At 44.3% G+C, this 15,408-nt stretch overlaps 1 protein-coding gene across 13 annotated transcripts in view; it reads left to right on the top strand.

Annotated features, from left to right (window-relative positions):
• The window catches only part of HDAC4 (histone deacetylase 4), a 239,045-nt gene that overhangs the window by 21,743 nt on the left and 201,894 nt on the right, over window positions 1-15,408 (top strand). For all 13 annotated transcript variants that reach the window (XR_009453787.1, XM_059703760.1, XM_059703772.1 and 10 more), the window contains exon 2: window positions 10,187-10,389. Coding sequence is in view for 10 of the 13 variants with exons in the window: in XM_059703760.1 (XP_059559743.1) it covers window positions 10,368-10,389 (22 nt within the window). In the remaining 3 variants the exon portion in view is untranslated. The remainder of the gene's footprint in view (window positions 1-10,186; window positions 10,390-15,408) is intronic.

The following is a 15,408-nucleotide window of genomic DNA, read 5'->3' as shown; positions in this document are numbered from 1 at the left end:
TTTTCAAGGGTGTCACCTGTCTTCTAACAGCACAGATTAGTTTCACTTGGTGTCAAACTTTATCACATGGGGTCATACAATGTGTACTTTTGTGTATCTGTCTTCCCTTGCAGACAGATTATTTGTTTGCTTCATCTGTGTTGCTGCTTATAGGTGTAGTTTGTTTGTTCTCATTGCTATGCAGTGTACTATGATATGACTGTTCTCGAGTTATTTATCCATTCTACTGTTGATGGCCATTTGGGATGTTCCCAGTTTCTGACTACCACAGATTTTGCTGCTGTGTCATTCATGTGAATAACTTTGATGAGCAATCCATGCCTTTCTGTAGGGTATGCACCTAGGCATGGTCTTGCTGGGGCACAGGTATGTGTAGATTCAGCATCAGTGCTTGTCACCAGGCAGGTTCCCATAGTGTTGTGCCTTTCACACTCATGGCAGAGTTGAGAGTGTCAGTTGCTCTGTATCCTTGCCAAACTTGATTTTGCTTTGCTTTTAAATTTTAGTCATTTACAGTATTCCGTTGCAGTTTTAATTTGTATTTTCCTGTGAGTACAGGTGCTGTGTACCTCTTCATGTGGTGACTGACCATGTGGAATCCTCCTTTATAAAACCATTTTTTTTTTTTACTTGGGTCATCTGCTTTTTTAAACTTAGTGATTTGTAAGAACTATCTATATATTTGGGATCCCGGTCCTCTGTAGGATGTATTTTGGGCAAATTAACTTCTGCTCTCTGGGTTGCCTTTTCACTCTTCCACTGAGTCTTTGATAAACTACAGTTCTGAATTTGATGCATTACAATGTATTTTCCCCCCATTTATGGTCAGTACCTTAAAAAAATATTTAAACATCTATTTAAGAATCTTTGTCTACCTGCAGATCTTTCCCTTTGCTGTCCTTCAGGTTGGGCTTTGTTGTCTGACCTTTAACATGTACAATCCATCTCACACTGATTTTCATAATAGTGGGTCATGGTTCAGTTGTTTCCACAAAGGTAGCAGTTAACCTAGCAGCTGACCTGTTTCCCTATGGATTTGGAGTGTACTAGCTTCTGCTCTAATCATATTATTTTATTTGTGTTGGTCTCACTCTGGAATATTCTGTTTTTTGTTTTATTTGTCTAGTTTTATACTGAAGTCTTAATTACAGAGTTGTATAATAAATCTTGGTATTTAGTAGCATAAGTCCTCCAGGTCTTTTTTCCCCCTCAAGATTGCTATTCTGGGTCCTTTGTGCATCCATGTAAAATTTTAAAATTACCTTGTCAGTTTTCAAAGAATTTCTGGTGGGATTTGATTGAGAATGATTGACTACCAATTTATTTGGGGAACATGGACATCTTAACTATATTGAGTCTTCCAATCCATGCATATAGTATATTCCTCTATTTATTTAGGTATTTAATTTCACTTAAAACATTTCATAGTTTAATGTGTAAGGTTCTTATACTTCTTTTGGTAGATTTGGCCCTGGATATCTGCCGATATTATATGCTATTGCAAATTTTATCTTTTTTATTTTCTGTTTGTTGCTGGTATGTATAATAGATTTTTGTATATTGACCTTGTACCTAATGTTTTGTTGCATGCACTTAGGAATTTTGATAGTTATTGGTAGATCATTTTGAGTTTTCTGTGTACATAGTATATTGTCTGTGAATAAAGCAGTATATGCTTCTTTTTCAATATTTGTGCCTTTCATTTCTTTTTCTTGCCTTGTTGCACTGGCTAGCATCTCCAGCAGGCTGTTGACTAGAAGTGGTGAGTGGGTATCCTGATTCAGAGAAGGCTCTCCGTTGACTTCTTTTTTTAATTTGCATGCTTTCTCCTGAATTGGGGTGCCATAGCCTGTGTGGCATCTTTTTGGTTCACCCACCAGCCTGGTAGGCTGAGGCCATGGTGAGGAGGTGTATGGACTTTGAGCCATGGTTATTGTTTGCCCATGTGACAGGATGTGGAAGGTTGTGGTCAGTGAGAAAACATGTCCTCCTTCTTCTCTGCCACATTTCTTTGTGGTCACTTAATAAGATTTTAAAGAGCGTATTCTCCTAAAGATTTATAATTATAAGACTTTTACTCTTTGTAAGGTTTATTGTCTGTTCCATGAAATTAGACCAACTAAAATTTCCAAGGGCAGCTGCAGGATGGAAGAACTATAGGTAATCTTAGATCCAAAACCTTTGGTGGAGGAAATATTAGCACACACTGAAGCCATACTGACACATTTGGTTTCATTTATTCTGTATGGAACGGAAGTAAAAATAAAGAAAGCAATGTCTTTATGTAAATATATGCTTAGTGTCAGAGGCTGCCTAATTAGTAGAGTGACCATGCCCTTTTTAAAGCAGCATGTAAATTAAAATTACAGATTTTTCTCTATCGCTCACCCTCCCCAATGTGGGCTTTGTGTTTATGTCATATATCAGAGAAGACTGCAGTCATAAAAGCAGCTGTGTTTCAAGTCATAATATGTTCAACATGTGTCTAATATATATCAGAAGTATATGCTTTAGTTAGAGATGTGCAGATATACACTTCAGACGTTCACCGTGAATAGGTTTCTGAAAGCTTCAGTTTCTGTCATTTTTTGAGATCTCAGAACCATGTGTTTCCTTAGAAAAGCAATGCTCTATTGTTAGTTAAGATGTTTACATCAAGATAAAAGAACTATATCACACGTGAATTTTATTTTATTTAAATGTTGAATTTCTAGTGTGTTTTATATTGTGAATTTGCATTGGGCTGTTCAGAGACTTTCTGCCTAACAGGATGCCAATAGGAAGGGGAAAAGAGGAGAAATATGGTTGAACAAGTTAGACTGTTATCCACAGGCTCTCCTTTTTGAGTGTGAAAGATTTTACTTTCATTGTGGGATTTTTGTGGTATTGCTTTAGTTTCAGGAGTTTTAGTTTTCAGGTAGAAAATGATTTGTTCTTAATTTTCTTCTCTCTGTCCCACCATTTTCATTAAAATATGCAAATTATATATTTAGCCAGGTGTTCTGAGGGTTGAGAAGGCTGTTACCTGTTGCTTTGCTGCTCTGCCCACAGCCCTGCTGTTCTCTAAGGCAGTGGCTTCCTGAGGCCACGTGCTTTTGAATTTCTGGAATCTTCTGCGTTAGATGTGGTCCTTAACTTTTTCCTGGAACCCCCCAAAGGCAGTGCACTGTTGTTTTGCAATTCTCTTTGACCTGAGCCCTTTTGAGGTGACTTCTGAGGTGCATACAGGACGACTTTCAAAAAATGTCATTCCCTTCGGCAACTCTGGGAATGTCTTACTGTGCCCCACAAAATAGGGTAGATCTAGCAGGGCAACCAAGTGGGGCCCCTGGCAGATACACCTTTGTTCTAACATGCCTGTACCTGAACCTGAGTCCTTACCTCCTTTGGTTCACACACTGTGTTCTGGTTACTTGCTTCTAGAAAGAAGGTTCCCAAGCTGGGTGTTGATCCTGTCTCAGATCCTGGAATTGGTTCTTCAGCCTCTATTCCTGGTCCACTGTAGTCTAGATTCCCCTAGTCTCGGCTTCTCCAGACCCAGTTCCCACTGCCTTTCTCTCAGGGGGCCATGGGCCCTGGCACAACCTGGCTCTGAGACAACCTTAACCAGAGGTGGTCAGGTGGTGACCATATCTGGGCTAGCAGGGGCCACTGATGGCCATAGAGGAGCCCTGATGCTGGAACAGGCTGAGTGAAGGGAGTGTCCAGGGCCTGAGCTCTGGCTCTGGGGAGGGAGGCCGTGTCTGGGTTGGTACTGCTACCTGCATACCCCAGAGCCCATCCCGGACTCTCTGTACTGCTCAAACACCTACAGGGGCTCTTGTTTCCCACAAGATGGAGAACACGATATTCTGACAGGCCCCATTATTTATGACAGAACTGGATTCTGAATAAATTATATCAAAAGTATTTATTTCTCACTAGTTTGACAATGCATTTAAAAGCAAGAAAAACCTCATATGGTAATAGGGTTACACACATCTACCCATTTTTACAAGTGTACAGTTACATTTTGGGCATTTAGTAAAAAGAGATAGAGGTGAATGTTGGTAATTGCTGAAGTGGGTGTTAGAAGCTCATTATACTGTTCTGTTCACTTTGTATATGTTTGAAATTTTTATAATACAAAAGCTGTGTTTTAAAGCAAGATAAATTTACACGAAAACTCTGTAAAATCGTAAAACTTAAATTGCAAATATCAACATGAACACTTTTTTTTCACTTAATGTTTGTATTTCTTACTTTCACATATGCAAAAAATAAACAGAACCAACCAGGATGTGGGGGGTACCCAATATGAAATACAAATACTTACAAATGACTCAGGTTCTATCACAAATGCAGTACCCTCTACGCTGAATGGGTGAAGAAGAAAAGAACTGAGCTGAGGAACTGGGGATTGTGGACTGGACCGCAGGGCTGGAGGACAAGAGAATGGGACACGGGCTGGAGCTTTGTGGGAGAATGTTTCTCGTGTGGGTGGGTCAGCAATTCTGAAACTACTCTGTACTAGAATTGAACAAATAAGTAACTTTATTGGAGATAATAAAAACCAAGGTTTCTCAATGGTGGAGAAATAAGTCGAACACCAGGAAATGGGTATGATGTTGGATTGGAATCTGAGAAGGTATACGCATATACTCAGGCTCCTTGGAGAAGTGGTTGATTCCGGGCTGCAACAGGGACATCTTGTGGAACCAGAAAGTAAAGAATGCTTTAAAAAAATGATGCTCTGGCCGGTGTGGCTAAGTTGGTTGGGCATCTTCCCATGCTCTGACAGGTTGCCAGTAAGGTTTCTGGTCAGGACACATGCCTGGGTTGTGGGCTGGATCCCTGGTAGGGGGTGTGCAGGAGGCAGCCAGTCGATGTTTCCTCTCACATTGATGTTTCCTTCTCCCCTTATCCGTTCCCCTCTTTCTAAAAAGTCAATAAAAAAAAAATCTTTAAACAAAACAAAACAAAACAAAACAAAAAAGCTGGGGGAGGGTACTTGTCAGAAAAACGTAGGAATTGACCTAAAGGAGCTCCCAATGGCCAAAGCTTGAGCAACAAAATAAATGATAGGGTTGGATTATAACACAGAGACTAAAATAAATACCTATGAGACCATGCTGATGTAAATAAATAATTGATTAACTAGAGAGATAGAGAAGTGACAGCTCATCCTTGCAGTGAAATGCTAAGAAGAAAGAAAGAAAGGAGGGACTGAACAAGAAGAGTCGCAGCTGGGATCTCCTGACCGGCACTGACTGTGGGTGGGTTCTCTCCTTGAGTGACTTTGTAGTTTGGGTCTTTAAGACATTTGTTGATTTCATCTAGATTGTCAAAGTTACTGGCATAACGTTGTTTCATTAAATATCCATTTGGTCCATGTTAACCTTCTCTCTCATTCTTGATATTAGCTGGTCTTCTTTCTCTTTTTTTCTGATCAGTTTAGGTAGAGGTTTATCAATTTTACCAGAGGCCCGGTGCACGAAATTTGTGCATGGGTAGGGTCCCTAGGCCTGGCCGGCGATCAGGGCTGATCTGTGGGGTGACCAGCGGGGCGATCTGCGGGGGTGGCCACTGGCACCCGCCTTGGCTGGCCTGGGGCCTGCGGGTTGGGGGCAGCTCCTGCATTGAGTGTCTGCCCCCTTGTGGTCAGTGCGCCATCATAGCCACCAGCCATGCCACCGGTTGTTCTTCTGTACAGTTGATTTGCATATAAGGCTTTTATTATATAGGATTGTCTCAAGGAATCTGCTTTTGTTTAATTGCTTTTTTTCTCTTTTCTATTATGTTGCTTTCTGCTCTTTGTCATTGTCTCTTATTTGCTTATTTTGGGTTTAATTTCTTCTCCTCCTCCCCCTCCCCCCTCCCCCTCCCCTCCCTCTCCCCCTCCCCTTCCCCCTCCCCCTCCTCCTCCCCCTCCCCCTCCTCCTCCTCCTCCTCCTCCTCCTCCTCCTCCTCCCCCTCCCCCTCCCCCTCCCCGTCCTCCTCCTCCTCCTTCTTCTTCTTCCTTTTTAGCTTTTTAAGACAACGCCTGAAGTTATTGACTGGAGATCTTTTCTAATACAGGCTTTCAGTGCCAGGAATTACCCTCTAAGTACACATGTTGTGTTTCATTTTCATTCATTTCATCATCTCAAATACTATCTATATTTTAATTTCTTCTTTGCCCCATGAAGTATATTAGTTTCCAAATATTTGGAGTTTTCCAGATATCTTTCTGTGCTTGATTTCTTGCTTAATTTCAGTTTAGTCAGAGAACATATTTGTTCGGCTGGACTTGAGTCCTTTAAAATTTACTGAGACTTGTTTTATGGCCCCAAAGATGTGTATCTTGGTAAATGGTCTATGTGCTTAAAAAAATGTGAAGAATGTGTGTTCTGGTGTATACAGAGTATTCTGTAAATGCCTTTTGGTCAGATTGGCTGATAGTGTCATATCTTTTCTGTTTTTACTCGTTTTCTGTCTGCTTGTTCTAACAATTCCTAAGAGCAAGGTGTTGAAATTTCCAATTGTAACTGTAGATTTCTCCATTTCTCCATCACTTCTATTAATTTTTGTGTGTGTAGGAAGCTCTGTTATTAGCTGCACATGACTATTTAGGATTGTTATGTCTTTTTTTTTTTCTTTTTTTAAAGATGGAAACTTTTAAAAAAAATATATTTTACTGATTTTCTACAGAGAGGAAGGGAGAGGGATAGAGAGTTAGAAACATCGATGAGAGAGAAACATCGATCAGCTGCCTCCCGCACGCCCCTACTGGGGATGTGCCTGCAACCAAGGTACATACCCTTGACCAGAATCGAACCTGGGACCCTTCAGTTCGCAGGTCGATGCTCTATCCACTGAGCCAAACCGGTCAGGGCTGTTATGTCCTTTTGATGAATCTTTATGAAATGGCTTCTTTGTCCCTGGTGAGATCCTTTGTTTAATATCTACTTTATCTAATATTAGTGCAACTGTTGCAGCTTTCTTTTGATTTGCATTTGCATGCTGTATCTTTTCCAGCTCTGACTTTTAATCCATCTGTATCTTTATACTTAAAGTGGGTTCCTTGTAAGCAGCATTATACTTGGGTCTGTAAACTTGGGGAAGATTTATTTTAAAACTAGAGGCCCGATGCATGAAATTCATGCAAGGGCCTTGGCCCTGGCCCCTGCCTGATGCTTCTGTGTCCAGGGCCTCTGCTGCCTCTGCCTCGGCCCCCGCTCGCTGTATCTTTGTCCTGAAGGAAGGACGTCCAGAAGGACATCCAGCCTAATTAGCATATTATGCTTTTATTATTATAGATATCAAGTGCATGACCTCCTCTCTGAGTCATTTTCTGTTGTACCTCACATGATGCCTCTTTGAACTCTGGGAAAGTGGGTTCTTGTGTTTTTCTCCAATCTCACAACCTCTGCCCTCTGACTGGGGGTGATGAGTGGACCATTTGATATGGTAATTGATAGATTTGGGTTTAAAGCTACTATCTTTCTGTTTTACATTTGTCACTTTTTGGTTCTTTTTCCTTTTTTGGCCTTCATTTGGGTTATGTTCAGATTGTATTGTTTTTAATTGACTTGCTAACTAGAACTTTGGGGCTCCTTTAGGATTTATAGTGGATAGTCTGCCATTAGGTGATGGTATGGCACACTCCACACCTGGGGACACAGGACTGTGTGCTTCCTGGGCCCCCTCTTAGTTTGGGTTATTTTTGAGAGGTTCTTAGTATATGATATAAACGTTTTAATACAGTATTCTTTTTGCTTTAAACAGTTCTCTTTTTAAGAAACTCACCATAAGAGAACACTTTTACATTTACCTGTATGGCTCCCATTTCCAGGGCTCTTCACTTCTGTATGTGGAGCTGTGTTCCTGTCTTGTGTTACATTCCTTCTGCCTGAGGACTCTGTAATAGTGTGTGTGTGTGTGTGTGTGTGTGTGTGTGTGTGTGTGTGTGTGTGTGTAGATCTGCTGCAGATGGGTATTTTCAGTTTTTGCATATCTGAAAATCTCCATTTCTACTTCACCTTGTGTTTGAAAGCTAACTGCATGTGAGGTGCCAGTGCAGAGCCCTGAGAAGGTGCTTAGCCAACCTTGTGGTGGACACTGGGGTAGGAGCAGGTGCGCACAGAGTTTGGGCAAAACCTAGCTCTGGGTAGAGCTGTTCATATTTGAGGATAAACAGAAAGAACCAACACTATGGACCTCAGCAAGGTGTCCCAGGATATGGGGAGAGGGAATTACACTGAAATGCAGAAGGCGAACTTACCTTTAAAAATGATTTATGGTTGAAATCAGAAGACAAATTTCAAAAGACTGGCTGGGAGAAGATGTGACTCCACAAACTGGAGCAGAAGGTCATTAAGAGTGAATGCGCAGAGAGGACAAGATAATGGATGAGTTGTAAAAGGAAATGGTTGGAAACAAATGGTTTAGTTAAAATCCATAGTAGAAGCTATAGGAGTGCAACTGATCACATGAAAAATAGCAGTGACGTGAATAGCAGAGAACACCCTTGAGAAGATGCCTGGGCATGAGAATAAACAGCAGATGTGCCTGTGGTGATGGAGTGAGTCCAGCCAAATGTAGAGGGATCCTTGAAGAGCATTTCCTGAGCAGAAAGACCAATATGTATGGAAAGGTTCATGTTTGGAGCAAAATAAATGAAAGGAGACTCTTACCATATATCTTCTGAAAACATTTTTTAATTTCAAGATTAAAAATATAATTCTAGCTGAATCCAGACAGAATAAAGTAACTATAGCAACACCACCACCACCATAACTCTGCCCTCAGGGGCTCCCTGAGAAGGAAACACTATTCAGCTGATGGAATTTTCTGCAATGTGAAGGTTGGGGCAATGTCTACAGATTTTCAGCCAAAAATGTCTGTGAGCTAAGACTTTTATACCCAGCCAAGGTGTGACTTGTGTGAAGGATACAGAACCACCTAAGGTTTATTAAGGGTTTGTAAAACATATCATCTACATTGCCTTTAAGAAAATGATGTTACTTCTGACCAAGAGATGAATAAAAATTCTGAACCTGAGGAAAATATGTCATTGTGTTTCATAGGGAAATAACCAGATACAGAACCATAATATAAAGATATTAGATATTAACCACAGAGTTACAGATCCATGTCCTTGGAAACCACCTAAAGAGCAATCTCGGAGAGGGATCCCTTCCATGTTGTGTTGGCTGGGGTTCTTTGGTTATAAGGCATAGGGAAAGATTGCCCTTGAGTAATTTAATCAAGAGCAGGAATTTGTCATCCTAGCAAAGGAAGAAATGACAGAGGCCCCAGAAGGGCCTACAGCCAGAGTCAATAGGAGAATTTTCAGAATTACCATTTTTTCAGTGTATTTCTCTATTCTGATGATAAATGCAACATCTGCTCATCGCCAAGTTCAAGAAGCCCCTCATGATGCCACTGCCCAGAGCAGGGGCTTGGTGGTGGGAGTTCCTAGACTTGTCTCAGGCTCTCTGTCCAGTGACTGACCTGTGGGCAAGTCTGGTCTTGGGGAGAGAGTTTGATGAGCTGGCCCAGTCACATGCCACCCACCTGGCATGAGGGAGGGGCAGCCCTGTCACAAAGCCTTCCAATTCGTGCCGCCAGGAGTGGTATGGACACTGTAAAACTGGCTGTAATGTCAGCACAGATAGTAGGAGATGAGGCTGGGAGCTGGCAGTGTGGGCAAAAGGCAAAGGAAAGCATGTCAGGATATTACCAAATGTCTGCCTCTGTGATGGCATCTTGGGTGACTTTAAATACTTTCCTGTGATGAGTGCATGCTACTTTTATAATGAGAAAATGGAAATCAGCTGAGGAAATGGTAATTGTGGAGGTGGAAACATGGGGGATGATTTAAGTGAGGAGGGCTTACTGCAGACTGGGACTCAGGTTGCAGCTAGGTGAGACTTGGTGTGTGTGTGGATGTGGGCTGGACAGGAGTATGCACACGTGGAAACTGGTGGGAATGGACCAGAGTGACTCCCTGAGACACATTCTCCACCCGTGGTGCCCCAGTTAGAAACGCTTCCCTGCGGATCGTTTCACTCATGTTCACATGTGTTTACTAACAACCCCGCTGCTTCCTGTCAGCAGAAACGTCCAGATGAATTGTTTTACCAGTTGGCGGTGAAATGATGAAAACATATCCGGGTTTCCTTGGGTCGCCTCCTGACTGGCCTATTTCTGTCTCACCATGCAGGTCCTCCCCTGAGCTGGTGGACACGTTGCTGTGGACCGCCCAGCATTGACGTGGCCGTGGCTGTGGCCCCCGCCCGCTGCTGAATTTGGATGTGTTGGTGGGACTCTGGAGCTCTGTGCAGCATTGTGTCTGTGGAAGTTTCGAGCCATTGAGTTGCGAAGAGGAGCAGACGGTGCTAGCGATGAGCTCCCAAAGCCACCCAGGTAAGGGGCTGTGGGCTGTCCTGGGCAGAAAGGAAGTCACTGCAACTGCAATGTGTCACTGGGTGGTAGACTGGTTTTCTTGACAGTGGCCCCTGGTGGTCTGACAGCACCCGGTGCAGAGTAAATTGTCCTTGGGAAAGACACGCTGTAGAGCCCTCGGGAGACTCAGGCCCCGTCTTTGCTGATTTGCACACTGACTTGAGTGGCAGACGTGTGTCCTAGACACCAGGAGACAAGAACGTTCCTTTAGCGAGGTGGGGTTCAAAGGTCAGTTTGTGATTTGGAGAGTTAATTTCTCACCCAGTTTCTTTGTTCCTGGGGCTCGGGGGTGGGGGTGATTCTGTGACCGGGCCCTGTTGCTGGAGTGTGTTTTATTAGGCCCTGCACTAAGCATGTCACATGATTCAGTCTTCACAATGCCCCGAAAATCTCATCCTGTAGGGAAGGGGTGCCTTGTTCAGGGTCATAGAGTTAGTAAGTGGCTGAACAGGACTGGGAACCATGCTCGTGTGGCCCTTGGCTTCAGAAATGTGTTGTGGGCACCCACTGTTAGGACAAGTCCCAGTGCAGTTGCCTGATGCAAGCCTGAGTCCTGCTTGCTGCCACTCCCAGCTACCTGGCCTGTAAGAGCACTTACAGCAGTCTGTCCTGTGTCCATGTGGGAGGGGTGGCAGTGGCCACCGGACAGAGCTGAGCATCCTCAGGCACCCACACCCCTGTCAGTGTGGCTGGGGAATCCAGGTCTGTGCCTCTGGGACGGCCCAGAACCTGCACACACCCTCCCTCCCTTGGCCAGACTGGAGTTGTCTGAAACTCTGGAGGCTAGGATTCCCAGTTATATTTAGATAGGAAGGCTTTATTGATATAAATTGTTCATGTATTGATTGATAAAATGTGTAAAACAAATTTAAGCATCTGGATCGAAGTGTGTCAAGCAGACCTTGAGGGGTGCCCAGCTCTCCCTCCCAATGAGGGAGCTGGGCCTCCTTCCCATGTCTGAGCACAGGGGCTGCATACAGGTATTTCAATGGCGTGCAGTCATCCCATCTGTGGGCTTCTGTGTTATTTTTTTTCCATCTTAATGTATTATGAGCACTTTTCGATGTCAGTATGTGTATAAATCTAACTTATTTTGATAGCTTGTAGATGAATATTTATGTGGTTGCAGCACTATTTATAGCAGCCCAAGACTGGCATCGGACAATTATATGTATAGTTTGTACTTGCACTTCTGTAAGCATCTATCGGCACTGGATCAATTCCAAGAGGCAGAATTATTCCGTCAGTGGGCATGGTGGGTGTGCACGTTTAAAACGTTAAGTTTATTCTCAGTTAACTCTAGAACCTGTCATCTTATCTCTTGGTAACCCAGGTGTCTAAATAAAATACAATGTATTTCTCTTTGTTACCTGTGTCTTTGCCAAGAAGTTAATTGAATTTCCTGAAAGCGTTTCTGCCCTTGGTTTCTTGGGCTGAACAACATCTCCCCACCCGCTTATCATAACTTATCATAACCTCCCAAGCCTTCCTTCTCTTTAGGCTTGTCTCAGGGAGGAGAAGAGTGCTGCGCTGGCTTTCTCTCTGCTGAGAGTCTGCCTTTATATGTGGGTTCGCCCATCGTGTTTATCGCAATCACTGTCCTGTCTGGCCTTGTGTGTTGTTGCCACCAGCCGACTCCTGTGGTCTCTGGCCCTCCTGGGGTTGGAGACTGAAGATGGAAGAGGGGCTGGAGCTGGTGAGGGCAGGGCTTCCTTGGAGGCTGAGCCTTCTCTGTCAGTGGTGGTGGCATGCTCGGGGCCTAAGCTCTTGGGTACTCCTGCGCTCTGCAGTGCTCAGGTGTCCTTCAGGAGCCACCTTTCCTCCCAGAGCAGCCCCTGGAGTTGCAGCAAGGGACCACAAACAGCACTGGCCTCGCTGCAGGGGGCTGGGCTGGGCTGGGCTGGGCTTGGACCTGTACCCTCCCTGTGTGTGGGGCTGTTGTCTGTCTTGCCAGGTGGTGGGTTGATCACTAGAGATTGTTTTCCTGTCACTTTGATCCCATCAGATTTATATTTTCTTGGAAATTCCTCCAAGTTTTGGTCAGCTGAGCTATTCCCCACTGTCTAGCATTGCTATATATCCTTTTATATTTCTGTTTATATTTAGTAAATTAGTGGATTTGGGAGGAAGAGATATAATGAATACTCACTTATTTAGTTTGCTATTTTGAATGGGAAGTTTCTTCAACCCAAGGAGGAGACTGTCTCTCTCATTCCCATTGGCCCCGCACTGCGCAGCCTCCCTGATGTGGGCCTCTCGCCTCCCTCATGATCCAAGCGGCTTCTGTCTGGCTGTGACCTGCTCTGCCTTGCCCCCTGGAGCCCTCACTGTCCCCCAGAGCCCTCTTCCCTGGGGCCCTCACTGCTCCCCCCTCACTGTCCCCTGGGGCCTTCACTGTCCCCCAGGGTCTTCACTCTTTCCTGGGGCCCTCACTATCCCTTGGGCTTTCACCTTTACTGTCCCCTGAGGCCTTCACTCTTCCTTGGGGGCCTCACTGCCCCCCTCACTGTCCCCTGGGGCCTTCACTGTCCCCTGGGGCCCTTGCTGTTGCCTCCTCACTCACACTTGCAGTGCAACTCGCCTTTGCCCTGATGATAAAATGACCTTTTTATTTGAAGTGCTTGATTTTTTCTCTCCTGTTTTCCCTTCAAACTCCCTCTGGTGGGTGAGGCATGCAGTAGGGTTTTATTGCTGTTCTTTATGAACGCCGCCAGAGCTGGGCTCTGGTTCTCTGACGTAAAACTGCTCACTGCTGGTTTTATTGCTCTGAATCAGTGTTTGTACTGATGGGAGCAGCCTGCGGAAAGGGCCTGAATTGATTTAGCCTCAAAGAACTCCTCTTTGACAGTAAGAACAGTGGGAAGAGGTTCTGAAATATGGTGCTTTTTGCCTAATTCCATGCTCCAAACCTTTGCCTGTTGGGATGTGCTGAAACAGATCAGGATGGACGTATAGGACACAGGGTCCCTGCCTGGACAAGGCATCCAGAGTGAGAGGGAGGGAACTTGACCCGTGTGGGCCTGTCCTCGGAACAAGCAAAGGCTCCCTTTCCTACCCCGCCTTTGTTCCACTCCCATGTAGACTGCTGGCTGGCCTGTGAGCAGTGTGCTGGGATGTGGGAGCCTGGCTGGCTTACTGAGAACTGTCCCTCTGCAGCTTTCTAACACCACCTGCCCCCCACCCTACAGTTCACCTTCTTCGCACCATTTCTGCCTGAAGAAACACTTGTCAGTCACAAGGCTCATACCGGTGGGCGTTATGGACCTGTGTGTAGTCATGCAGACTTGACCCTTGATAGGAAACTGGTTGAGCAGGATGGAATTGGGAAACTCAAGTGTTCTATCTCCCCCTGCATCTCGGGAAGAGGTGTGTAACAGTGTTTAGTTATAAGCAAGTAATTATTTTAAGGGAAACTTGTATACTTAAGATCAGTGTTTTAATTTGGACCATTCTTTGGTTTCTTAATATTCTGTTGAGTCTGAAATATCCCCTCCGCACAAAAGCAGCTAAAAAGTCTTGTCAGCAATAGCTTAGTTGAGTCTTGATGTGGTTTGATTTCTTTAGATCATACTAAGGTTTTCATCTGGAGGTCTTTCTGGGGGAGGCTCTGCCCTGCTCTGGTCTGAGCTGGGCTGGCTGCCTCAGTCTTTGTACTCCTGTCTTCTTGTGCTTGATCTTGAGTCTGTTCATTGCAACCAGTTTGGCCACCAAGGTTAGTATATTTTAGAATATGTTTTCTTAAAAAGAAAAATTTTTTTGTTACTTAGATTGTGCTTTGCAATGACAGACTGTTTCAGGATACTACAAAGTATTAAGGACTTTAAAGAGAGAAAATGAATTTTGAGGACCTGCATTTAACATAGAGAAGACATCTATTCTAAGCTGCAGATAATCGGCAGGTTCTGGACCTAGTGAGGCCCTGGTTGGGAGAAGTGACTAACCTGAGAGCTGGGGGGTTCCTGGCAGGAGTGAGGCTGGGCCCCGAGGATACAGAGACGGTAGAACAGTCACTGACACGGGCTGCATGCAGGTGTGTTGGAGGGAAGACTGATCGAAGGATTGAACTGTTGGGACAGTAGGGCTCTGAGTCTCTTGTGAGGCTTCCTTCTGTGCCTGAAGGAAGGGTTTCAGAAATGCCCCTGAGCCTTCCCGCCCCAGGCCCTCGAGGCTGTTGAGGAGCCCAAGGGCCCATTTGCAGCTTGAGCTGTCACTCCTCGATTCTCCACAACATCCACGCTCTGGGAATTTAATCAGTCAGGATTTGTTCTGGAAATCACGGAGACAGAACGACTTCTCTTTCAACCTGCTTCTTTTTTAATCCTCAAATTGTGTTTTGTCTTTAAAAAATCACAAATCCTCAGTCGTTATGAAGAGCTCAGAACATTCACTGTCAATAGAGCATTGATGGTTTGTTTTGGCAATTCTCTGAAATCCTTATACAGTTTGTGGAACATTTGCATTTATGCCCCTTTTTTTCAAAGCCACCATTGTGGAAATGCAAATTTCTGAGTTCTGAGATGCTGAATGTTGGGTGATTAATGACATTGAGATTTAAGAATGAGTTCCCGGATGGATTTGACATACAAACTCAGCATCAGAGACCATTGAGTGCAGCTTGGTGCCGGAACCAGAAGCTATAATTGGGGCGCCTGGCAGTGGGCAGTCAAAGCAGACAGGTGTGCAGGTGTGCCGCCCCCTCCCGATGCTGGGCTCCAGCAGGGAGTGCTGGCGCAGTTTGGGCTCTGCTTTACCGTAGATGTTTAAAACTTGTAGTAGTAATACGTTCGTGTTGGTTATGTGCTTACTCCAAGTCAAAACCTGCTGTGCTTTTAGGCCATAATGAGTAGTGGCTTTGTTCTGGGTTGTGCTCTACAGTTATTTCATTTGTTTTGCATGATACGTTGTACAGGGAGCTCCAATGCCATTATTCTCATTTTATAGCTAAATAAATCAGTAATTACTGCTATCCAGTGCTTAGCC

Source organism: Myotis daubentonii, chromosome 7 (genome assembly GCF_963259705.1).
Source record: "Myotis daubentonii chromosome 7, mMyoDau2.1, whole genome shotgun sequence".
NCBI lineage: Eukaryota > Metazoa > Chordata > Mammalia > Chiroptera > Vespertilionidae > Myotis > Myotis daubentonii.
The sequence above is the reverse complement of the archived record's forward strand: the minus strand, read 5'-3'. Positions and strand labels throughout refer to the sequence as shown.